The sequence below is a fragment of the Haliotis rubra genome, unplaced genomic scaffold (genome assembly GCF_003918875.1).
Source record: "Haliotis rubra isolate DU_JTF1 unplaced genomic scaffold, ASM391887v1 Scf1, whole genome shotgun sequence".
NCBI lineage: Eukaryota > Metazoa > Mollusca > Gastropoda > Lepetellida > Haliotidae > Haliotis > Haliotis rubra.
In genome coordinates, this window is record NW_025764891.1 from 7,539,599 (window position 1) to 7,567,103 (window position 27,505).

Below are 27,505 nucleotides of genomic sequence, written 5' to 3' on the forward strand. Positions count from 1 at the left end.
GAACTAATACTGGGAAAAAAATCTGGGTTTTGTGAGCGAAAGTGCCCATACTCGATTATCCGATGTTGTTTACCTTCATTCTGTTTATTTTTCATTCTTATTCTGCCACTATAGATTTGTTTTGAATGTCAAGATGCTATAAATTGATGTCCAATCCAGTTACACAGTGCCAATATCAGTTAGCAGTATACGACTTGGACATTTGTGTGTTATCTCAAATACAAACAGAACGTCCAGTAGGATAAGGACTTTCCCTCCCCTCCCCTCATCTCATTACTCAGGAAAACACATTTTCCAGTTACTTGTTACAACATTTACTACATTACTGATTTTTAACGCAGATTCATGCTCAATTCAGATTCAGGAAATGGCATTTTGATTATTTGTTGACTTCAAGTTCATGGGCCAGAGAATTCTTTTCTAAGTTAATGATAGTAAGAGTACAGATGAAGTTGGTGATGTCACTTCCAAACAAAGCCATTGTGGCAAATAGGAAATACATATACAGCTATCGAATATAGTTCAGACTAGTGATGTTCCGATTAATTGAAATAATCGAAGATTGGTCACAGTGACCAAATGACCAAGCAATCGATCACATTTTCTCATAATCGAACACAAACGATTTTGGAACTACTGTTTTAGTCTTTGAAACACTTGACAATGGAGCATGTCTTCAGAAGTTGTCAGGGCTAGAAAACGTGTTTATTTCTCAGAAAACTCACTTCTTTTTTACTGAATAGTCATGACTGAATATTTCTTGAAGACTCCAGAAAGTTTATGTTCAGGAAATTTAGTCATCACTTTAAAGTAGCAAAGTTGCATCATGTTATACTTATCTGCAATAACAACCAGAATAGGAAAATCTGAAAAATGTCGCTAACCAATTCTTTTTTGATGATCGCTCGATGGTAGAGAACTAATCATCAATTGTGAGATTTTAACCAATTTCCAACACTAGTTCAGTCTGAAACATCATCAATTATTCCCATTAGAGACACAAATCATGCCTGACAATATTTGATTGTTTTTAATGTTCAGTCAATGACAACAAATCATGATCAGCCCTTAAGACCTTATAACTACACACCAAATTAATCAGGACAGCTCTTTAATGTATAACATCATAAGTATGTGTTTCCGTTTTCCTCAACCTCCAATTAGGAAACAATAAAAATCCTATATCAAAATAAGACTTTTAAAAGATTACTACAGAGGTACGGATAAGCAGAGTATGTGAGTAAATTTATGTGAAAACTCAATTCCTATTACGTATATTGCGTACTACACTTGATATTTTGTAAATACTCAATAAATTTGATCTTACATGCGTGCACACAAAAAATGTCAAATGTTAGCTTGTGTACCGGTGAATTAGTTCCTGTCACCAAACCTACTAGAATTTGGAGTAAGTAGACCCATGTGCTACAGATGAAGGTTACTCAGGTTAGATAAAATAACTTGATATATTGAGAGGTTCTATATCAGCACATGAACTCGGCAACTTGAAGTCTTTCTTATCGTTTCTCATATAAATAACAAACATGTAAACCAACATTAAACTCTATTATATTTTTACAATTAATGAAAAATGACAAAATACCCAATTGAGTTTGAGTGAGGTGGGTACATTTTTGGGGTTACTGAAAGAAAAATTAGGATACCCAATTGAGATGAACACAGCTGAATACATAACTCAACACCCCAAAAAGTTATCTGTAGCTCTGTTACTAGTGCTCTTGGTGTGTTAACCAACACCAAATGAATTGTCTTGCAACATTAGCATTCCAAAGAAACTGATACACAGCAAAGTTAAGATTTGTTTGTCTGTTTTTAAACAAGTCTGGTTACCAACTAATGGAGAGGATGATAGAACATCGTCCCACTGATACCAGCAGCTAGACTTCTAGGAGACTTGCAGCAAGCCTAGATACATATCAGCAAGAGGACTGCAGTACATCACACTGATATCAATCATCTGTCATACATGGGATGACTTCATCACCAGGTTCAGTCCACAACTAGACTAAACATTCAGCCTGCGTCCCTTCTCACAACAATTTGAATATCTCCTACTACATAACCCATGACTCAACAACAATAAATTGCCAAAACTAATGAACGTCAGGTGGTGTTAGCAGCAACTTAATTGTTTTCTCGCCAATGCGATGACAGGACTGAGAAGTGCATGGGTGCATACCCACTTGTTCTGCTTGTCACTGCCTACCACTGAAAACTGGAACGCAATATGCTGCAGATGTGGCAAACCGTCTGACACATTACAAATACCACATGTGTATTTTACTTATGATGATTGGTCATTAGGTTATCAGGATCAGAAATGAACCAACCCCACTATGAAATATCATCACAGATAGTTTCAGATTAAATCCATTGCTGACCTCATCAAGTTCCTTGAAACAACACAATTTTCTCAAGCGTCACCAAATAATAACAAAACCTAGGCTCATAAAAACAAGATTCAACATGATCCAAAGATTGCTAAGATTCATTAGGTCAAGTAAATCATGGGTAGAATTTCAGAAACATAAGGACAAAATAAGGATGCATTTCTCAGATATGGATGTTCCCATATTTTCTCCAGGAGACTGATCTACAAACCTCAACAATAGTTGAGTCGAAGTCCATTTTTTGTTCCCATAATTAGTGAGTTTAGTTTTATGCCAGTTTTAGCAATATTCCAGCAATATCATGGCAGGGGAACACCAGAAGTGAGCTTCACGTATGGTACCCATGTGGGGAATCAAACCCAGGTCTTCGGTGTGAAGATCGTATTCTGTAACCACTAGGCTACCCTACTGCCCGTTCCCACTTATAAGACAGAAGTTGAAGTGAAAATTGGTTTTAAAGAAACATCATTTGAACACAGTTTGGTCCTGAAAAATAAGAATTATATCCATCCTCAGAGGGATGGAACATGGGATCAGTTGGTGCTATGAAAAATAAACATCAGAATAATAGTTATATAACTGTTTGGACATGTTCACTCCTTTTCAGGACCAGGGGTGGTAGTGTAGCATAGCGGTAAAAGTGTTCACTCATGATGCCAAAGAGTGAGTGAGTGAGTTCAGTTTCACGCCACACTCAGCAATATTCCAGCTATATGGCGGCGGTCTGTAAATAACCGAGTCTGGAACAGACAATCCAGTGATCAACAGCATGAGCATTGATCTGAGCTATTTGGAAACGATGACATGTGTCAACCAAGTCAGCGGTCTGACCACCCGATCCTGTTAGTCGCCTCTTACGACAAGCATGGGTTACTCTCTTACGACAAGCATGGGCTACTGAAGATCAATATTCTAACCCCGATCTTCACGGGTTGATGCCAAAGACCCGGCTTAGATTCCCCAAATGGGTACAATGTGAGAAGCCCATTTCTGGTGTTCCCCGCTGTGAAATTGCTGGAATATTGCTAAAAAGCAGCGTAAAACCAAAACCCACTCACGAACTCTTTTTTCAGGCCCAGTTTCTTGAAATAGACATTCCAAGAAAGATATTTCAATCAATGTTTTTCTTTTGATGCAAAATATACCAGTAGGTCTCTCATGTACCACAACAGCCCCACAAACTGAGACAAACAAAAAAACTGATATGCATTGAGCTGGTTGACCTCCTTCTATATATTAGCAGTATGAATGGATACTTTGATACCCATCACAACGCTAATAAACAGTTATTGTTAGTTACAGTTATTGAGTTTACTAAATAAAACTCGCCCACAGAATGAAAATTACAGCTTAAAGAGAATAACATCACATTACTTGACTTCTAATCTTAAGATTACTGGCTCCTGATTGGTCAATCAGAGGTTTTAAATCACAACAACCCCCTGTGATTGAATGGAAGAATCTTTGTTGAATCTTTCTCAGTCATTGTCAGTCTACAAATCATGAAATATATATAAAACCTCTACACCAATCTCTTCCTGAGTTACTTACCTCAATAATTAACTTAATTGAAACTTTGAATAAATATTACTGTTAAATTTTTAGTAGCTTACCTTCCCGGAACAATGGGTAGTAGTGGTGTAAGAAAAATTGCCATCAGACAATGAACTAATGAAACATTTGACAATTTCTATTGGCACCTGTGACGTAATATTTTTCAACATTACAATTACAACATTCATATGCCCACTTCAGTTGGACTTTTAAGTCTAAACGCCAGAGCTATAATTATAGTAGCCTACTGCACACTAAATTTAACAGTTGAAAATTCCATTTCATTAAAATCAGCAAGTAACCTAACTACAGGTCATATCAAAATCAAACAGCATGTTTATCTCCGAGTTCTACTAAAATTGCTGTGTTGTCAGTTCCACTGACAAGGGGTCCCAGGATAAATTTAGACCACCTTCAATTTGTCAGTTGCCAACATTTTCCAATATGAATAACTAATGAGAGTGCCAAGCAAGAAAACAAAGTAGCAATTTCAGGATATATAAAAACCAAGAAAACATAAATGTGGTTAAAAAGGGATACTTTAAAACAATTACAAAACAAAATATCGCATTACCTGGGCTTTCCACCCTCTTATAATGGTATGGGTTGATACAGACTTCCTTCTGTTTGGCACTAAACGGATATTCACAGATTTCTAGTGGCTTCAGTTCATGGTGGCTCTGAAGGTCAGGCCATCGCCACACACGGCAGTATATAACATGAGGGAGTCCCTTGCGATGGGAGACTTGAAGTCGACCATCCAACGATCTAGGGATAGTTACACATTTGCTGGCCTGTCCAGGGCAGCTCAAGGCCTTTTCCAAATCCTCAAGAGCACCTTTCTTTTTCTTCAATTTCTTAACAAGAGAGTCTACTGCTTTTTCTGCCCATTTTTCCTCTTCATCACCCTGTTTCCATCCAAGGAGACGTTTGACAGCAGGACTTGTGAATGAGAATATACTGGATAGTGGTGACGTCATGATTGAACCAGCCTGGAATGAACAAAAGACTTGGTTAATTTTCTATGCCCTGCACTGAATGATATGTTATCATTAAACATATATAGTGTAGGTAGACAATTTTAAAACACCCCCACCCACCCTGACCATGACTTATTGCTGAACAGTGGCCCATAGGATAACCTAGATAAAGATTTGAAATACATACGAACAAAATAAAAGCATGTCGGTTATAGGAACCCAATTTTATATTCTAAGGCTCAAAGCTACACTATTCATGCAAAAGTGAGTTAATATTTAATGTCACATCGGCAATATTTCAGCCATGTCGTGACGATATTCATGCAAAACCTTTATGAACCAGTGGAAAGAGTTCCTTACATACCCCCTGCCTATTTTAGTGATGAGCAAACACTATAGTTTAGTGTATAGTTCATAGCTTAAAATTAGGTGGGGGCTACATAAGGAACTCTTACCGAACCAGTTTATCAATGTCATTAACATTTCAAAGGTTCAATCTGATGAAAAGAATAAAACAATGATTATTGGTTACAATCGGAGGCATCTAATGATAATTCATTATTAGTGTTCCATCATTTACTGGCTTCAGAAAGTTTATACAACATTATACAACCAGCAAAACATTATACAACCAGGATGCAATATAGAGTAACAAATATAACTTTCAATAAATTGATAAGGTTAATAAGGTAAATAGATAAGGTACTCCTTAGAAGGATTTCCAAAGCTTTTTCTGGGTTTGCAGTGTTCAATCTTTACATCGATAAGGGAGCCAACAGGTCAAATGGGGTTTTTCACAAGTGTACTACAATTTGCAAAACACCTTTATCTATAACTCTGAAAATTAAAAACTATAAAAGCCCTGGAAATTAAAGATGTACTCTAGTTAGTAACACACCTAGTTCCCTGACCCCAGAGAGCATCCCCCAAAACACATATGACGAGGACTAGAACATAAATCATAATATCAGATGTATGTGGATTAACAACATTTTATGTACAGTTATTACTAGAATAAAAAATGTTGTAACTGTAAATTAGCAACAAAGAATAACAAACACAACCTGAGGTGCTGTGTGCAGAGGTCCGGAATGTGATAAATCACCAATATTGCACTTTCAACCCTAACGTCACACACTGCAGAATAGTGTCTTTAACAACACCTTGGCGAATACACACTGTGTACCCAGATAAACAGTGTCACAAGTGTTAATTAACTTGACAGGAAGTCATTGCTTGGTAATTGGTCCCTAACAAACTGCTAATTGGTCTATTGACAGGCTCTGAGGAGTACAGAATAGTAGAGCAGTGGGTTAGTGGAAGTCACAATGAACCATCAGTAATTGACTTAGGCCCATATTGCACTTGAAGTCAAATTAGTGCTCTTACTGTTTGCAATCAAACCTGTCTGGTGTAATGAGAGAAATTCTCATTCAGACACCTTGACCTTCAACTTCTACCCTGCAGCCCACATAATCTTGTAGAATTCATCTGATTGGAATCTACAATAATTTTATAACTTTTCCTCAAATCATTATGATTACTTAAATATAATAAACATGTGTACATAGGCCCTACACATATACCTATATTCTAATACTGATGTGTAAACAATGCAACCATGTTTGCAGCTAGTTACATGAAATTATTGAAATACACGTGTTCCAAATGAAAATAACCTTTGAATTTGACATCCTATGACTCATTTTGTAATAAATTAACGAAATTTCACTCAAATTTATATCTCTGTAAATATTGACAGGCATCACAACGGTCATGATGTATTGACATTATGAAATCATTCACAATCTAGTAAACAAGAATAGTACTTTAAGTTGCATGCGACAAAGTGGAAATCGAAGAATTTTACTGTGATGTGGACACTTTAAAATTACATACATGCAAGGCAAAACTTGAATCCACGCCCTCTCTGTTTCCATTACATTTCGCTTAGTTTCTACATCAAAATGAAGTTGAAAAATATTTTTTAGGTTTAAGGAAAGTATCTGAGGTATCAGAGGCTTATTCCTTCGAGTTTAAGTACATTTCCTAACAGCTGTAAATAAAACCGACAAACTTACGATCTTTCGCAAGAGAATGTGACAGATCAATGCAATGCACACACATTGCTCCCCACGATGTTGCGATTTTTCACGATCGAAAACATGGCGATAAGGCCAAATTTCTGACGAAAGAAAGTGAAAATTTTACCTGATATTATCCACAAGTAGGTCTGGTTATCTTCTGATTATATATACTAAATTATTCAGAACCCCTTGAGCTGATTCTAGGGCGGGAAACGCCACTCATGAAATTTTTCCATCAAAATTAGTCGCAGGGCAAGCTGAAAATTTCTTTGCTATTGTAAGTGGCGACAGTCAGACGGGAAGCAGCAGCAACGAAATGTAGGCCGACATATTAATGCGCGCCTCGTTTTGACTTGTACTTCCTGTTTGTTATACAAACTTATTTCGCAGCAAATATATTTTTATTCGTACTACAAACACATACTCTATTGGTGAAGTCAATAATTGTTTATGCTGTATGTTGTATTCGCTAAAGGGAAGAATATATAACGATGCACTATTTTAATGCGTAAACGTAAACACGTGCGTGTCGGTAGAAGGGCCCACAAATGATGACGTCACGAATGACTGGCGACAGAAAGTCGGCTTGGTTGACCCACTGTTGTTAAGGGGTGACAGATATTGACAAACGGGCTGCATTCACCTTTGTAGCTCAATCGAGCCCCGAAGACGACCTTTTTTGCATTCGTGTACATTATGCATGTTTTCAGAAACATGAAAACGATAACTGAGTCAGCAACGGAAGGCGCACATTTGTTACAAAACTTACAACATCGTTCGTTGGTACCCCTATTTCATGCGAAAGTGTACTCAGCGATAAATACAAGGGGAACACCGTCTGGTATATTGCAAAGTCAATACGGTGCTCATCAACACTTGTGTGACCTCAAACAGCGAAAAAAGTTTTTGTAGTTTCACAGATCGGGCTTATTTATCCCAGCCTCGATGCAGATAGCAGGTGCGCCATAATTTGTATTTTGAATGTGATGTCACTCGCTGTATTTAGCACAATCTCGCATGTCACGATAATCAGCACACGTGTCTCTTTTATTATTTTCATCTTGCCGTGCACGTGTTTGATATGTACAACCTGACCCAGCAGTGAATGATGATAACTCTCCCAGTTTGACTCAGTCGGGAATGATGGCGATCATGTCAAAAACATATGCAGGAAACACACCACGCGTTTACAGTTAGCATGGTTGGAACTCGAGTAACCCGAAAAACTTTCCCACTGCCACTGGAACTAAATAACAGTATTTCATGCTAATGGTATATGAATTAAAATTGTTTAAGTTGAAGCTTCAGACGTGCAACCGAAAATGGTTGTTTTGAACCTTTCTCAAGTACATAAAACGCCAGTCTAAATCTTCGCATGATGTATACATGACATTCATCTTATGATCAAGAAATGACAAGAATATTCTCAAGTTTTGCATCAGCAATAAATTGTGAATAATTTAGTCTACACTGAACAGCAATAATGTTGCTCCATCTTTTACAAAGAAATAATTAGTGTGTTTCGATGTGAAGTTATATTCAATCATTTGTGTTATTTGGCAGCTTTTAACAAGTCTATCATTTATTAAGACTATTTGATTAATGAACAATGTTTGTAGAAATACAAGCCAAACCTGTCTTATGTTATCATTTTGACAATTCAAGATGCAGAAAGGCAGAAATTGATTTACCTTAACCTTGTTTGGCTACATCAAATTAGACTCTATTTGTTCTCTGCAATCCCCTCATCCTTGTGTTAGAAGGATGGAAAATTCAAATATTAACAGGTTTCTAGATGTATATGAAGGTAATTAACAGCGTTGCTTGCAAGCATGTCTCTGTTTAATTACTTGTTTGACCAAAGAAAATACCTTATGTTATAACAGTTTTCCATATATTTGAGATGTCGGAATTTACAACTCATCTCTGCCTTTGTGAAAAAATAAATCACTGGACACATTTGATCCTTTGAAATGACTGTAATTTGAGTGAGGAGCTGGGTTTAACGCCTCTTTTACTAGTATACCAGTTATAGCATGGCATGTCAGCTTAATGTTGGAGAAAAGCCCATTTTGGGACCTTAGTTCAGTCTTGTTTGAAGCGTTTGTGAAAAAAATTAGTGGTAGGAGTGGTGTGGTAAACTTTCCCATTTTTTTATCTCATTTCTGAAGTATATATAGCAATTGTTTGGGCATTACTCCCTGACAGAAGCTTATTGATGAAATCAGGTTTCAGAACATGCGAGAGAGATCTGTTAAAAGTTGGGAGTGTCAATTAAGCAATGAATTGGTCCTTTGTCCAGAGTAGGCAGATTTTACTTGATGATTAATCAACACAGAGAAAGATGTTGAGGGTAAATGTGGTCCGGGTATTGACAGAGATTGCAATGAATCAGAGTCTGATTTTGACAGATTCCACCGCATACATTTATTTGTTAAAATATCTTTTTTAGAATGGGAAGTGGGGATGGTGCAGTCAATAGGCTGTTTCTCATTTATCTGTGTTATCAAGGTGATGGATGAAAAAGGATGGTGGGCAAGGGAATGTCATGGGGTCCCCCCCTTAAAATATGACATAATATTATTACCAACTGTCATGATAAAAGGGGCGGTTGGGTAGCCTAGTGGTTAAAGCGTTGGATCGTCACGCCGAAGGCCCGGGTTCGATTCCCCACATGGGCACAATGTGTTAAGCCCATTTCTGGTGTCCCCCGCCGTGATATTGCTGGAATATTGCTAAAAGCGGCGTAAAACTAAACTCAGTCAGTCAGTCAGTCATGATAAAAAAAGAGAAATGCCATCATGTATTTAAGAAATACAGTTCGCTCTACCACCATGTATAGTGTAATAAAACACACTTTCGCCCTGAACTATTATAGTTAAAGTACGAGGACGCTTGCATCTGAGTGCTTTAACGTTATAATAGTTCAGTGCGAAAGTGTGTTTTATTACACTATACATGGTGGTAGAGCGAACTGTATTTCTTTTCTAAGATGCCAAATTTAATACTTTATAAGGATAATTACGATTTATTTAAGGCAGAAAACAAACGACGGCGTCGGTGACCTAAATCTAACTGCTAACTGGCATGCTGTTCTATTGATGTGTCTGCCCCCTAGGTTAACACGAACGTTACCAGAAAGAAACAAATGATAACAGTTTGATGACGGTTTACGTTCGGATTAAATATCTTCTCTGAATTATTTTAATTACATCTGTCATTAACGTAAACCATATGGGGCAATATGAACGTCACATTTCTACTTCCAACGTAAGTTTAGATAAGTACATCCAGATGAAGCTGAGTAGTCAAGCGACATTCCACGATTGCATTGTGGGAATGTAAACATTGCGAACGTTACCGTGTCGCTAAAAACTTGTGAGTCGAATTGACACATTTGAACCGTCGTAAAACATATACGTAATGTTTCCACCAGTGATGTTAGCTGCGTGAAGCAACTGCAAACCAAGAAACGGGATGCAACGGAGTTGTTTACTGTAGGAGGCCGTATGAGGCGATGACAACTGACATGCATAGTGACGTTGCTTACATTGTGACGTAATGTAAAATGGTTCGATCACGAGTGGCACACTAGAATGGTGCAGTGACGGGATAACATCATTCAATTGTTACGTCATCAAGAAACGATACCTTTATTGTCTGATAATGTATCTTTTTATCGATTGTTCTAACCGCTTGGCATCTTAGAATTTGAAATAATTATGTATATTGCAATCTGTGCCAAAAACATTTGAAAAACTATATATATATTTTTTTTACACTATGGATGTTTATCGGCTGAGCTTATGAGACAATAGGATTGTACTTGTGTCAGGCTTAAGGTGGTGGCGTAGCCTAATGGTTAAAGTGTTCATTCATCAAGCCTAAGGCCCAGGTTCGAAGCTGCTTTCTGGTATCTCTTAATGTAATATTGATGAAATAATGCTAACAGAAGCAGGAAACCTCATTCACTCACTCACTCACTCACTCTATGGCTAAAGTCGCAGACTGATGTAAAGTGAAAACATGCTCATGATGATGTAGTATTGCTGAAATAATGCATACATACATACATACATACATACAAACATTTGTAAAGCGCTAGTATCCAGCGTAAGCTGCTCAAAAGCGCTAGTGTCTGAGATAATTGAAAAGGGTCATTGAAATGTCATATTGAAGAAGAAAGTTGTGAGCTTAGATTTGAACGTGGACAATGTTTGCTCGGTTCTTATGTCAAGTGGGAGACTGTTCCAGAGAAGGGGTCCTGCACATTCAAAAGAGTGTACGGGAGGAGGGTACAGTTAGGAGAAACTTGTCACATGAGCTCAGTGTCCTAGGTGGGTGGTATCTGGTCAGCAGACTGCTGAGGTAATCTGGTGCTTTGTTATGGAGGGACAGGAACACCAGTATAAGTATCTTGTACTGTATCCAGTAGCACACTGGCAGCCAGTGTAGGTCCTGCAGGACTGGTTGTATGTGGTCGAATTTGCAAACAGAAGCAGGAAACCTCACTCACTTACTTACTCATTCAAATGGCTCAAGTCGCAGACTGATATTGTAAAGGGAAAAGTAAAACAAAAGGTGAAGTCCAACTCTCAAGTTACAAATTTTAAGGAATCCTTGGATCAGCCACTAGGTCATTCTGTTAGTAACTAATTATTGAGGCAACTGTTAGAAAGAGATGTTGGAAGCTGTATTGGTAGAACATCTTGATCAGTGTACCTGGGCCCTGTTGAACATGTGAGTACCATGTGTATAATATACTTCTGCCAGAGCAACCTTATGTCCACAAGCTGGAATCTTTCTTGGGGCAGTGATGTTTATGCCAGAAATGATGTTGGTAATCTCACCATAACCAAAATAATGACTTCCTATTGTTGCAGGTGAAGGGAGATAAACACGTCCACAATCACAACAAGAAATACCCAACATGGTGGCAGAAGTGTATTTGAGCGGCAGGCTGAAAAACAACAGTGGTTGTGCAGTGACTCTTTCATCAAGTGCAGTGCTGTTTGTTGTGGAATACTGTGCACCTGTGGATGTGCGCATTATATTTGTTAAGGATGCAGCTGCACAGAGTGAAGAACAGATCGAATTACCACTGCATGCATTGCAGAAGCTCCACCACACATTCACCGAGACAGAGTTACTTCCCCTGATTGTTCAGAACTGCCAGTTGCCTGTGATATTTGATCCAAAAATTGCTATGGTCAGGTCAGGACTTTGTTGTGCAGTTCGTCATCTTGTTAAGTTGGCAGATGCAACCAGTCCCACCAAGCACTTTAAGGATTTGCTGGTAATTATTTCCTCATTATAAGTATTTGACTTAGCATGTAGGATATACCTTTGGTTATTGGTTATTACCTTTCCTGGCCCAAAAAGCCATGTGAGCTCATGTTGTCACTTATCTTCAACAAACATTTATCATTGACCTTTATTGATCTTTTCACTTTGACAGTGAACATAAATTCTTTCAAAATGCATATCTTCAGTCCTAAAGGCACCCTCTTCAGAAACGACTAGACAGATGTGTCTGAAACTTGAGTTGTTTGGTTTGTTGTTTAACATCACACTCAGCGATATTCCAGCTATATGACGACAGTCTGTATAATTGAGTCTGAAACTTGAGATGCTTGTTCCAATCCATGTTGAATCAATATTTTACACCAGAATTCAAACGGTGTGAAATCAAATTTCAATATGTCATTACAGCAGCTATTAATAAGCTCTTGTTATGGTGTCTTACTTCATGACATATACCATATGTGATGGCTGTTGGTATATAATCGAAACTTGAGATGCTTGTTCCATATTAAATCAATGTTTACACCAGAATTCAAACGGTGTGAAATCAAATTTCAATATGTCATTACAGCAGCTATTAATAAACTCTTGTTATGGTGTCTTACTTCATGACATATACCATATGTGATGGCTGTCGGTATATAATCAAGTCTGAAACTTGAGATGCTTGTTCCATATTAAATCAATGTTTACACCAGAATATTTCGAACAGTTTGAATCCAAATTTCAATATGCCATTACAGCAGCTATTAATAAACTGTTGTTATGGTGTCTTACCTCGTGACATATACCCCATCTGTCTGTTTCAGGGCTTCAGACAAGGGAGCTTGAGGATGTGTGCAGAGGTTAGGAATGTTCAGCATGTTCATTCATTCAATAATTAGTTCCCAGACAGTGATTGTTGACAAATTGATGTCCGTTATTGATTTTAAACTTTAAGGCTTCTAAATTCGAATGAGTGAGGAAAGCATTCAGACCAAATGGACTATTTTCTGTATCTTTAGAGCGGTTATGATTGGGTTTCCAATGCCCTCAAAATAAGCCACAAATTTGTTGTAGTGCAAATGTTATACATCATCTCGTTTCCGAATGCCATGGCATCTGCTTCTATTTACTGTCATGGGTAAATTTGTTGTCTGTGAGAATCCTTTTACTGCATTAAGTTTCATAATTGAGGTGGTAAGGAAATACAGCATAGTCATGTATGAAAGACTCTAGAATATATGCAGCCAAGATAAATCCCTGTTGAAATGTTTTCCATGCTGAAAAATCATGCTCACTTACTCTTTTAAAATTGTTCAATGCATCATTGTATTTGTCTTCAGATAATAAAACTTTTGATACCAATTTTTAACTAAGTCCAACTCACTCTAAAACAATTTGAGATCCTTTAGGGTTCAAGGTCAGAATAGGTCCCCAGGAAACCTATTCAGGTCAAGATGAAGTAGTGAATTAGTTGACAGTGTTCACGAATGGTGTTTCAAAGTAACAGGACATTGGGTCCTGTAAGTTTCAGATGTCTGTCTGACCCACTGAAAATTCACAGGACCCATAGAATAAAATTAAACACACATTTCAGATTTAACATTTCTTATAATTGGCATTGAAATTATTAACACACATAAGATTTATAAACAGCAAGCAAGTGTCACATGTCACATATAGCAACTTACGTAAAAGTCATTGTGAAATATACAGTCGGACACTGGGGCTGGCGAGTTGTAGACTTCTATCGGACCGTTGGCGAATCTGCCGGATTTGTCAGAGGGTCAGACGCTATTCATAAACACTGAGTTGACTGCATGTCATAATACGCCAACAAGGGCTGTTGTTCTCTCTAACAACAACAGGTTTTACAGGTCCAGACCTGATAATCAATAATACTATAGTTGGAGTGCACCATTGAATAATTCGAAACAAGACCAAGAAATGATTTTCAGTTCTATTTGACATCAGGTGTCTGGCTGGACGAAGCTGTGTGAAGTGGAGCTAAACAAGAGTCTGACTCAGTTGATTCAGGATATTAGGTATGTGAATATCAATGTTCACAGGAATATTCTTGTGTCAGTTTCTGCAAGAAATACTAGAGATTCTGAATAAAATCTTTCTTGAACTGTTTGTTTTTACATCACTGTGAATTGTAATGTAATGTAATGTAAGCATACATATTGCAACAGGGCAGTTGTATAATGATGCAATACCAACTTGTCGTATCGTTGTATCTGTACTCATAGTCAGATCTGGGTCTCATTTCACAAAGCAACCTTTACTAAGGTTAACTTTAACTCACATTCTTTAACATTGCACTAACAATGCTCCTTCCTTGCAGGTCTCGATTTAAGAGATGTTAACCTACTTGCACCAGGTGCACTCTAAGATAAAAAACCTAGTTGCACCAGTCAAATTCCAGTTGCACTGTTATTGCAATATGTAATATCAGAAATATGCTATTGAATTATTTAGATGTTTTATTCAGAAGTTTACCACTCAAAAATTGACTTGCGTCTGATGCAAGTTAGACTAATAACTAGGTTGCACTTTGTAATATTGGGTTGCACCAGTGCAAGTAACAAAGCACTAAATCGAGCCCTGCCTTGTGATGTAAAAAGTGAATAGCAGAAACAATTACAGTGAGACCCTGGATACCCGGACCCCAAATATCCGGAAACCTCGCCTTTCGGTCAATATTCATGAATAACCAATCTCTTACGTTGTAAAAGTGACTGTCTATAACGGATATGCGGTTTCCGTTCCCGGATGGTAAATTTTACAAACCAACCGACTGAATCAACACAAAATTGACTCACTTATCCGCACAAAGCTTTGATCTTCCGCTGACCATGTGAAGTGAAGCACGAGTGTTCCAGGTGTCTTCACACGAGACAAGGTCTGCTAATCCAGATTAATGACCGATCATCAGGGTATTGGTGGTGATTAGTAGGCCTATCTGACACAGAGTGAATTGTAATTGGCAAATCAAAACGACCATGCTGTTGGAAGTGATTTTAAACCAGAAATGTATGCTTGCAGCGCCCTCGTTTCAACACCTAAGCCTGGATGACAGAAATCCAGATATCCGGCTGTTCAGTTATCCGGACGATTTACCGAAAACAAATGTATCCAGATATCCAGGGTCTTCAATTGTACAGTGCAAACAGTGGATGTTAAAATTAGTTCAAAGCCACAGTCATGCCTTGCAACAATGGCAACAAAATACTTGAGTTCAGGTGCCTTGTACTTGTGGAACAGAACACTCTTAGAGAGGTTTCCATGTTGGTGGTTAGCCTTGACAGGGATGGAAATAACCCATTGCCTGACGTCCGAGTTCAGTGTTTATTCCAGTTGGGCAAACAAATTTGTATAGTACACCGTACCAATGTCCAGTTGACTTTCCAATGTTAATTATGTTTATTTAAAAATTCAGCAAGAAAATCGGCCGGTATAGAGGAAACATTATCAGGGCAAGTGATTTTACATGTGCCACTGTACCGGTGTACACTAGCAATTTTAAAGTTATTTCCACCCCTGCTTGAAATGCTGATGCAGTTGCTAAATCAGAGTATCATAATATTTGCCATTAATGGCCTGATCCTTTGGATCCCATTGGGTCACAGAAAACCAAAACACTCACTTTACCAGCCGATGGTATGGATTTTTACCTTCTTCTTCAGAATCACCATTTAGATGTTTCCACTGATTTGACTGTTGGTTTGTCTGTAGCCCTGCCTTGTGATGTAAAAAGTGAATAGCAGAAACAATTACAGTGAGACCCTGGATACCCGGACCCCAAATATCCGGAAACCTCGCCTTTCGGTCAATATTCATGAATAACCAATCTCTTACGTTGTAAAAGTGACTGTCTATAACGGATATGCGGTTTCCGTTCCCGGATGGTAAATTTTACAAACCAACCGACTGAATCAACACAAAATTGACTCACTTATCCGCACAAAGCTTTGATCTTCCGCTGACCATGTGAAGTGAAGCACGAGTGTTCCAGGTGTCTTCACACGAGACAAGGTCTGCTAATCCGGATTAATGACCGATCATCAGGGTATTCGTGGTGATTAGTAGGCCTATCTGACACAGAGTGAATTGTAATTGGCAAATCAAAACGACCATGCTGTTGGAAGTGATTTTAAACCAGAAATGTATGCTTGCAGCACCCTCGTTTCAACACCTAAGCCTGGATGACAGAAATCCAGATATCCGGCTGTTCAGTTATCCGGACGATTTACCGAAAACAAATGTATCCAGATATCCAGGGTCTTCAATTGTACAGTGCAAAATCCATCTGAAACAGCGGATGTTAAAATTAGTTCAAAGCCACAGTCATGCCTTGCAACAATGGCAACAAAATACTTGAGTTCAGGTGCCTTGTACTTGTGGAACAGAACACTCTGAGAGAGGTTTCCATGTTGGTGGTTAGCCTTGACAGGGATGGAAATAACCCATTGCCTGACATCAAAGTCCAGTGTTTTTTCCAGTTGGGCAAGCAAATTTGTATAGTACGCTGTACCAATGTCCAGTTGACTTTCCAATGTTAATTATGTTTATTTAAAAAATCAACAAAAAATCGGCCGGTATAGAGGAAACATTATCAGGGCAAGTGATTTTACATGTGTACCTGTGTACACTAGCAATTTTAAAGTTATTTCCACCCCTGCTTGAAATGCTCATGCAGTTGCTAAATCAGAGTATCATAATATTTGCCATTAATGGCCTGATCCTTTGGAACCCATTGGGTTCACAGAAAACCAAAACACTCACTTTACCAGCCGATGGTATGGACTTTAGCTTCTTCTTCAGAATCAACATTTAGATGTTTCCACTGATTTGACTGTTGGTTTGTCTGTAGCTGATACTCATGAGATCTTACAAATTGCTCAACTATATACCTGGGTCTGTATCCAAATGCCATACATTCTCACAAAAGTTGATGAACTTGCATAACTTCTTTATGAGTCAGAAACCTTTGAATAAATACTCTTAACACTTGGCTCTGATGTTTTGAGTAGTCAATAAATGTAACAGTATTTTATTTTGTCAACTCGTATGGTGGTTTATATTTGCAGACTTGTGTCTGACACTGGGAAGTCAGAAGTTGAGTTACCTCAAGATCTTTTGAAACTTGAAGCTCATTTTCTCAAACCTCCCAAAATTCATAATGATGACAAAATGAGGAGAGCTGTGTTGAAGGAGGTCAAAGAAGAAATGGGCGATGAAAAGACACGAAGTCAGATACTGAAAAATTGTACATTGCGAAGAAACAGTTTTCTGCTTGTGAAGGAGAAACAATTTCCCCATGGAAACAGAACATTCAGACTAGTAAAACATTTCAGAGATATAAATGAGGAAAAGCAAAATGTGTCAAATAAATGTGAGAAACATATACACAATGGGAGTGCCCAGATTACAGCAAAGGGAGATAACTCTGTTGAGGACTTGATAAAGGGTATAGAAAGCTTGAACTATCTGGATGTTGAGCTGCTTCACCTGTACTCAGAAGGGATAGAGATGACAGTGGCAGATCTCGTTCTGTTTGTCTACCTGTATCATGTGATAGTAAGTCTTACTTTCTTCCTTTGTGATCATCTTTCGTTGAAACTGTCCTAAGAAGCTGCCCCTTTTTGGTTAAAAAATAAAAGTGTGGATTCTAGGAAAGAATATTTCCCCCAGCAACCTATTTTCATTGTATGAGGCACAGTCATGAATCATGTAGTCTGGGTCTGTGAGTTGGTTGATGCAAGTCTTTGTATCCCAGCTGTGTGGATTGATGTTGATCATGTGGATCAGGGGTGGTGGGGTAGCATAGTGGTTCAAATGTTCGCTTGTCACACCTAATACTTTGGTTCAATTCCCACATGGGTACAATGTGTGAAGCCCATTTCTAGTGTCACCTGCGTGATATTGCTTGAATATTGCTAAAAGGAGTATAAAACTACACACTCACTCACTCACTCACTCACTTGGTTCATTGCCTGTTAAAGTATCTCAGTGACCACCTCCATGGTGTGGTGGTTAGGTCGTCCACCTGGAGAGCGGGTTCAATCCCTGGCTGCATCAAAGCAAAACACATTAAAATATGGTACTTGTTGGTCCCTGCCTGGTGCTTGGCATTATTGGGTACAACAAGGACTGGTTGCCTCGGAGTCAGTATACTGTGTCTGAGTGGGGTATTCATCCTTCACTGCGGCATGGTATCTCAGTGAGCTAGCACTATAAAACCATCATAAGTCTGGGCTAGTACAAGCAGCCAGACATACACACGCATGCACGTCATCATATGAACGAAATATTTTCAAGAACGATGTTATACCCCATTTCACCTCACCTCACCTCACCTCACCTCACCTCACCTAGTATCTCATTTGCATGTAGCGATTGCTTGTCTGCAGACCATTGTCTTATAGGTGAAAAATTAACAAATGCTGTATTTAACAAAAAAAATTGGGAGTTAGCATATACTTGTCCACTGGACTAATGGCTTTTAATAGTTGTTGTTTGCTGCTAAATGCCACACAGCAATATTCTTGACTCTTCTGCTACTTGTAGATTACTGACGCTAGACCAGACAATCCAGTTATGTTATGAGCAACATTACTAATGGAATCAATGCATCTAAGAGAACAGCCTAGTCACTTTACGTATATGTGAAGGAAAGATCATGTTTATTTTTCCATGTGGAGTTGGTTTGTGACTTTGAGGGCCATATGTATTCAAAATTTCTTTGTGAACTTATGTACTGGAGGGTTGTTTTTGATTTTCGAGTCAAAAGGTAAAACATGAGAGCTTTTTTCTTCCACTAACATTCATCTGATTTTGTTTCAAATTCTTACAACATCAGATGAATGTTAGTTGAAGATAAGACTGTAAATGATGTTTAATATGTATGTGCTCAACCCCACATTTGGCATCGATGAAGTAGACCTAAATATTTTGAGCCCTCATAACCCATCTGATTCAAGTCCTGATGATCCAGACCCGTGAAGGTCCAGGTTAGAATTGGTCTTCAGCAACCCATGCTTGTGGTCAGAGGCGACTAACAGGATAAGGTGGTCAGGCTCGCTGACTTGGTTGACACATGCCATCATATCCCAGTTGCGTAGAATGATGCTCATGCTATTGATCACTGGATTTTCTGGTCCAGACTCGATTGGCTGGTTACAGACTGCCGCCATATAGGTGTAATATTGCTAAATGCCTCGTTAAACAACAGCCAACCAGCCTGATGGTCCAAGTTCAGACCCCTTGTCCACATGACAAAGTAAGAATGTAATCTGACTTCAGACCCTGTCTGTCTGTCTGTCTGTCTGTGCAGATACAGTGCCCGAGTTGCAAACATTGTTGTGGTTAGACTCTTGAACATGTCCGCTTATTATTTCAGGAGGCTCTGGACTTCAGTTGCTGTGAACTGTCCGAAAGACTCCACATGTCATGAAGTGGTTAGGACAAATGGTGAAAGTAGAGGGAATCCAGTTGATGGTGGACTCTTGCTTCAAGGTCACTCACCTTGCTCAGGCCTTGACAGAGGTGAAGTCAGCAGGAGTCTTGTTGTCGCTGCCCAGGATGGTGGATGTCAGCGAGGATGACATGGAACTCAGGTGAAATATGGTTGATTTGTAATTTGATATAACTGCAATATTGATCAAAAGCAATAAACTCAACTTACTCCCGAACCTTTATTACCCATTCTTCACTTTCTGTTTCAGCCGCAGGTGTAGAAGTAAGCACAAGGCCTACAAACCAGATGTCAGTCATGTCTTGAGGAAGATTACGTAGGTGGGTTGCCCAGTCGTTTGTTTTAAGGGTTGCAGTTTGCTGTGCAGTTTGTCCATATGCCATTATGTTCTGGGGGCGGTGGGCTGGCCTAGTTGTTAAAGTGGTCGCTCAAAGACCCGGGTTCGATTCCCCACATGGGTGCAATGTATGAAGCCCATTTCTGAGTCCCCCGCCAGATAATGGAGTCAGCATAAGTATGAATTAAATATAATTAAATCTTGCTCATTCACACTCACTCACACTTGGGTAGAAATTTTCTTTCTGTAACTTCAACCCAATTTTGTCAAGGAGGTAACTTGCAAGACTGACTGCATGTTTGTGATGTTCCAGGCTAGTGGTATCGTCCCCAAGACTGGAGAACACCTGCGGGGAAGTGATGTCACACTAGATTGGGGGACCATGCCTTCTGCTGTTCACCCCAAAGAAGGTTTGCTTCGCCAAAGTTTTAATTCAGAACTGTAAAGGAAGTTATAAAATTCAGTGACACTGACCAATATTGTCAAGAACTTTAGATGGTTTGGAACATCAGGGCAACTCTGAGTTGTCTTGGTTAGAGCTGTTCCCACCAACCTATGCAAGTACTTAGTGGATTGCATGCTGTTTTCTTTTTAAATACATTCATCATTCATTAAGCATTAAAGGTTTGTTTGTTGTTGCTCCGTCACTCCAAAATGGATCTGGTCATGTTTCAGGTCAAGTTCCCGCCAAGAGAACAGCGAGGAAGTGCCAGCAGCTGGAGAATTTGGTGACGTCCGTAACAGCGATGGCTCAGTCTGGCGATGTTATTGTTGACTTCTGCAGTGGAGGGGTATGTTCAACAGGAGGATATAACTCAGCATGTGTTTTAAAACAAATGTTGAATATTGATAGGTCAAACTGATGTATATTGTCAGTGGTAAATGAACAAAACATTTGTTGGTCACTTTGTAATGGGCATGGCTCTATTGAAGGGCACTGATTGGAATTTTTAGAATGGGTATATGAACTCAAAAGTATTGCAGTATATTGATTAATAGTTAAAGTTATCTGTGTGCACACATAGATAATAATTGCCTGCAATTTATCAGTGTTATAAATATGAAGTGTCTGATCCAATAAATGTTTACTACTGATATTTCTGTTTAAGTATTATCCTATTCATGTTGCTGGTAGTCTTAACAGATGAATACATTTCTTTGGCAGTGAATAATTAATTTACAATCGATTCATTATTGACAAAGTATCGATTCTAAAAAATTAACCAATACGTAGATATCTCAGTGACATGACTAAACTGCAGAACGGCATATTGATTCTACTGGACGTAATCCAACATTCTGCATGATGTAATTTCAGGGTCATCTTGGCCTAGCTGTGGCGTATCTCCTACCTGAATGCAAGGTAAGCTCGTGTCTTCAAGGAGTTTATAATTCAGAGCAAAATAGAATGTTTTGAAAGACATTCTTTTCATAAAATTGTGGAATAGCAAACTTTGTCATCGTGTTGGTTTTGTAAGGGGCATAACTGGTGATGCTATTGGGTTACCTCCCTTACTCCACTGTCCATGGCAAGAGATGTTTATGCTCTCATCTGTTTTAAGATGCTTTTCAGAACGTAATTCAGAAAAGAAGATTACGCTTGCATGTTTTCAGGTATACTTGATTGAAAACAAGGAAGAATCTTTGGTGAAAGCCATCCAAAGAATAGATGCTCTGAAACTGAAGAATGTGATTCTCTATCAGGTATGCCTGAGAGAGATAGTGCATGGAGTGTGTATGGTGTGTCTGAGTGGGGTATTCAGGTAACATCTGCAGCACTGTTGCATAGTATCCCAGTGGGCTACCTCTTTGAGACTAGCATATCCATTAATCCTTCCAACAAGTGTTATATATTAACATGGTAACAGAACTACATTTTGAGGGAAAACAACTTGTTTTTCTAGATTTCCTGATAAGACAGAAAAGTTGAGAAATCTTTGTGTCCAACCTTGTTCCTGACAGAGACAAAGATAAAGTTGCCCATACTAAAATCTGAGTTTGGTTTTGGTGTCCAACCCAGAAATGCTTCACTCAAATCTGGGGACAGACATCAAAGATATCAGTAGCCCACACTAAGAAGGTGGCTTTGTTGAACAAGGCTGATTCCTTTGAAATCTGAAATACTGCTTGAAATGAATTTTTCAGAAAGTGTTTTGTAGATTTTATAAAAATTGATTACAAACTAAGATCAAACAATTTCTAAAGTGATATTTAATGTCTTTGAAGGAATGCTGTGTATCTTTGCATTGAGGTCTATGATTTCAGTTAATATTTCTGATTTCAGTGCAACCTTGACTACTTCCATGGCAAGTTTGACATCGGTGTGTGTCTCCATGCTTGTGGATCAGCAACAGACATGGTGCTACAGCAGTGCCTCAACAACAGCTCAGCCTTTGTTATCTGCCCTTGTTGCTATGGCTGCATTCAGAAGACACACCTCATGGCGTATCCCAGAAGCCAATGCTTTGTGGATGCATTCAGAAGTTCACTGCCAACAACACTACCTACTAATGGAGTGGTATGGGTTTGGTAGATATCAAGATGTTACATTGCATGGAAACAGACTTAGGGAACAAGAAAACTATACTGATGGTAAAATCCCATGATGTAAATGAATAAAGCCTAATGCTCCAGTTGTGGATGCATGAAGGTGATACATTAATTACAAGGTTAGTTGATGTGTTAATATGGCTCGCAACCCTGAGGCCACAAAATGCATTTGGGCATGACAGACATGTACTACATATCAGTGTTAACATCACAATTGTTTTACTAATGGAGCTGGTATGAACGACAAAGGTTGATGGATGATAGACGGCTGCTATGAATGGCACATCAGGAACCATTTAGGTTTTCATATCAATTCCATCAATGGTGGCATCAAACGACGGGAACAAATGTGTCACTTGAGCTGGTCAAGGCTGAATGCAGAGAAGTATGGCCGTGATATCATTGAGAACACTCTGCTTCCTTTTCTGCATGCCAATCCTCATGTTGCGCACATCTACCAGGACGACAATGCACGCCTTCTTCATGCTAGGATCATTACCGACCTTAAGGGGTAGCATAACTTTGAATCCTTTGACTGGCCAGGTGTAAGTCCAGATCTTAATCCGATCGTACACAAGTGGTGCGCGATTGGTAGGCGTATTTCTGCCAGGAACCAGCCTGTGGCCAACATTCGAGAACTCAAGCAGGCTGTGCTAGACGCATGGAACAATCTGCCCCTGCTGTGAACTCATGCTATCAATGAGGAGACGCTGTCAGGAGGTGATTCAGGGTCATGGCAGATACATGCACCACTGATGACCCATTTATTGTTTCAAATGTTAATTTCAGTTGATTCCATTTCAAGAAGTTCTATTGTTCCACAAAACATTACAGATTTTACAAGATGAAGACATTTTTTTATCAAAATGTGAATACCTTTTGGTATGTCCATTTTTGGTGAATTTACCACTACATTTCTTCAGTGGAATAAATGATCTTGATTTCATAAACATTCTGTGTTTTGTCGCTGCAGTTACTTTCCAGATTTTGTAGAATGTATTCACATACTATTTTTGAAGGTCACGTTGCATTTTGCGTACCGACCATGCATCTGAAAGCTGTCGTAGCTTCAAATTTTAGGTGTTGCTTCAAATTTTACCATCAGTATTATATTTCAAGCTGTCCCTAATTCATGTAAGAATGCAGATCTTTGAAAATAAAATCACTATATCTCTAAACTAGGAAGGGAAACCCCTTCTGATTGTTTCAGTAATTATGTATCAGGCTTAATTATATCTTTGCACCTTTGCGTTTGATGATGACGCTGAAGACGTTGGTTCGATTCCCGACATGGGTAAAATGTGTGATACCCATTTCTGGTGGTGAAATTCCTGGAATATTGCTAAAACTCACTCATTCACACAATTTCAACTAATGAGTTGTCTTGTACAGACTTGTTTATTTTAAGGACTTACTGGAATATTAATGAACTTGCAAACAGGGAGACATTACCTTTAACTAATTTCAATGCTGTGTTGTATATTTCCAGGACTTCCTGACCTTAGGCCATGCAGCCGACCAGACAGAGTTTAACATAGCTCTAGAGGAACAGGGTGAGGCTCTTGTAGAGATGGTTTGACCGGATTCATATCATAAATGTCTTGTCTGTACTGTTACAATTAGTGAGGGCATATTTGACATTGATGTATACATGATGTTGAACCCATATGGATTCTAGTTAAAATAGGTTCAGTGATCAAAATAGTGCTTAATTTGCACAACACTGTAAACATTGAAATGGCACGGCCGAAATACTTTTGCAGTGCACCTAAAACACATATCAAACATTGAACATGGGAAATCAGGTATTGGGAGTGGAATAATTATTGTCAATGAGAAAGAATCTGAAAGACATGTCAGATTATTTATTACTGCCTTTCAAGCAAAGTCGGTGAGACTGACCACCAGATTCATTAAGTGACCTAGGTTATGTGAATTGGAATTTGCTAAATAATGATGCCCAGGCAGAACCAAATACTGCAATTTAATTAAAATCAATCGGAACCTGTTGCTCACTTGTGTTACACCAGTCATTTAAGAACATCCCAATACATGTCAAGACGAAATGACCTTTTCAAACTTTGAAATCAGAAAGCATCTTTATTTAACTGTACCGCATTAGTTTAGAAGGATAACTCCATCTAGATTTGCTGACCCTTTTTAGGCTGCATGATTAAAAAACACATTCAAACCTTCTTGTAAACAATGTTAGATGGAAGGTTCTTCTGACGTGACTTATAAGGTGATGTCCTCAGATCTGTCTGAAGTGAGGATATCTGACTTTCAGTGACAATGTAATTTGCTGGTCTATGCTGTGCTGTAATGTGGTGTTCTGTACATCCATTTTGTTTCTTGCAGGTCGGTACTGCAGCAATCTGGTGGACACTGATCGGGCAGAGCTGGCCAGGGAACAAGGATATTCAGTCATTCTGTGCTCATTACAGCCCTTAACATGTACACCTAAAAACAACCTAATTTTGGGAACTCCAAACCACCGGAGCTTTACAGTGTCCTGATAACTGAACAGATTCATTTTCAAGTTGAATCTTTTCATGATGAGATCTCACAGAAATAATTTTATTCAGTGATGAAATACCAGTTATAGTTTTATTAAACTGGCATAAATTCATTACCATGGTTTTTGATTACTCACCACCTGTCACCTGCATGATGGCTTGTACAGTAAGTGTAAATGCAAATGCAAATCCCAAATGGCTTCCTTGCTATTGAATTTCTCAGGATTTTAACAGTAACATTTTACAATTTGGTTGTCAATAGCCATAGGCATTCATACTGGTTATTATTTTACTTTTTAACACTTGATAAGAACAAATGTACAAACCTTCTGTTGAAATCATTTTGTTTTAATTTCCTTCTTCTTTTTTAGCATAATGAAAAATGTTTAAAAATTTATCTCTTATACTGATTAATACATGTACCATCTTATTCCGCTGTGACATAAACTCCTTGTCATTTCATCCAAAGCAAATTGCATTGACTTGATTTGTAAGCATAGACTATTCCTCATATTGAAGTACAATGATCGCCAAAATGCACAGGTGTGTTTGTTCTTGAGGTCTAAGTGACACACATTGTCATTCCCATAGGTAATGGCGGTGGGGTAGCCTAGTGGTTAAAGCGTTCGTTCGTCACGCCAAAGACCCGGGTTCGATTCCCCATATGGGTACAATGTGTGATGCCCATTTCTGGTGTCCACCGCCGTGATATTGCTGGAATATTGCTAAAAGCGGTGTAAAACTAAACTCCCATAGGTAATGGGTCATTTGACCCACCGGTATGAAATCAGTCAAATTGTTTCCTGTTGTGAATGCAAGAAATGTAGTATATTGGGTTCGAATGCTGGTTTGGTGAGCTGCACACTCTTGCTTGTGGGTTTCACCAAGACGTAAATGTCATAGCGCTGTATCACCTGGCGTTTCTTCCCTCATTAAGCTGAAATGCCATGCAATATATCAAATACCTAAGACAAGAGTTGTTAGAATTGGTCTTCACCAACCCATGCATGTCCTAAAAGGCCACTAACAGGATTGGGTGGTCAGGCTCTCCGACTTGGGTGATTTTTTCGGATTTTGATCATGATTTTGATCACTGAGTTTTCTGGTCCAGATTTGATTATTTACAGACCACTGCCATATAGCTGGAATGTTGCCAAGTGCAGCCTTAAACAACAAACAAACAAATAAGGCAGCATTAAATCAAATGTTTTGTTTTCACATGAGACATACCTTTTTCATTTCCTATTGTATCATAATGGTAAGGAACAATGCCAAGCTTGACACCAATCAATTTTCATGTATGTATCCCTGCACTCTCCTGTATGCCAGCCTTTCTGTGATAATATTGTTGTGATATCAAGAATGGTGACCAAAGAAAATAAATCTTATTTTATGAGAGAATGATTTTGAATATTCTGTTATATACTACTCACACTTTGCTAAGGATCACAAAAATTTGCAACTTTACCTAAAAGCAAATTTATAATTTGAAATTGTATTCATTTAAACTGGATAAATAATGATATGGTAACACATCTTTAGGAAAACAGCCACTTTACTCTAACCTTATGCACTTGATACATGAGTAATCATAAAAATGGTTTTCATGGCACCAATCAACCATTTTGCAAATCGTGGAACCAGTGATTGACAAGTACACAACACCTGTCAACAGCAGTGATCCACAAGATGAAATGACAAACTGAAACCTAGGATCCATGCTTACAATAAGCTTAGAGATTTAAACCAAATGTGACCCCACATCATAGTTTTCTGTTGAATCCATGATTTGATCCTTAGCAAAGTGTGAATAGTATATTTCTGTCCATGCTGCAGCCCTACATTGGAGCAGGAGATAAATCTGGTTCCATCATCTCAGGTGGAATATGTTGTGCAGATTTACTTCCTAAGACCATATAACTGCCAGAAATCAAGTTTCGTCCTGATAACCTTTGTAGGTTTGTGTGAAGGGTTACCCTGCTTGTGGATTTTCTCAAAATGGTCAACATGATGTGCATGATTTTGGGCTTTCTTCAGGAACTAAGCTCACAGTTCAAAGCAGTTTAAAACCATCTCCTGCCATCACCCCCACCAGTCACTTTGAGGTTTTCCCTTACTAAAGCTGACATACTTTTAACTGTTCTTAACACCACATGTTCTTACTTGCTGCCAACCACTATCTTATGTCAGAAAAAAATAATTTCAAGAAAAGTAAAATGTTTGCAATTGAGACAGAAAACCACTAATTCTGAAGAACGCAAGTGCTAGATTGCATAAGATCCTATTTGCTGTGGATATTATAGA

At 38.5% G+C, this 27,505-nt stretch overlaps 2 protein-coding genes across 2 annotated transcripts in view; one reads left to right on the forward strand and one right to left on the reverse strand.

Annotated features, from left to right (window-relative positions):
- The window catches only part of LOC124278031 (mothers against decapentaplegic homolog 5-like), a 29,215-nt gene extending 21,869 nt beyond the window's left edge, over nucleotides 1-7,346 (reverse strand). The window contains 2 exon segments of the mRNA XM_046713807.1: nucleotides 4,540-4,957; nucleotides 7,157-7,346. Coding sequence (XP_046569763.1) covers nucleotides 4,540-4,945 — 406 coding nt within the window. The 5' untranslated portion in view covers nucleotides 4,946-4,957; nucleotides 7,157-7,346.
- Nucleotides 7,347-7,605: 259 nt separating this feature from the next.
- Nucleotides 7,606-26,602, forward strand: LOC124289359 (glutathione S-transferase C-terminal domain-containing protein-like). Its single transcript, XM_046726010.1, has 15 exons — nucleotides 7,606-7,990; nucleotides 11,916-12,328; nucleotides 13,146-13,181; nucleotides 14,293-14,363; nucleotides 17,412-17,901; nucleotides 19,762-19,940; nucleotides 20,049-20,114; nucleotides 20,448-20,545; nucleotides 20,811-20,926; nucleotides 21,454-21,498; nucleotides 21,750-21,839; nucleotides 22,420-22,653; nucleotides 22,799-22,804; nucleotides 24,175-24,238; nucleotides 25,044-26,602. The coding sequence occupies exons 2-15, from the start codon at nucleotides 11,963-11,965 to the stop codon at nucleotides 25,199-25,201; spliced, it is 2,019 nt and encodes a 672-aa protein (XP_046581966.1). The 5' UTR covers nucleotides 7,606-7,990; nucleotides 11,916-11,962; the 3' UTR covers nucleotides 25,202-26,602.
- Nucleotides 26,603-27,505: the final 903 nt, after the last annotated feature.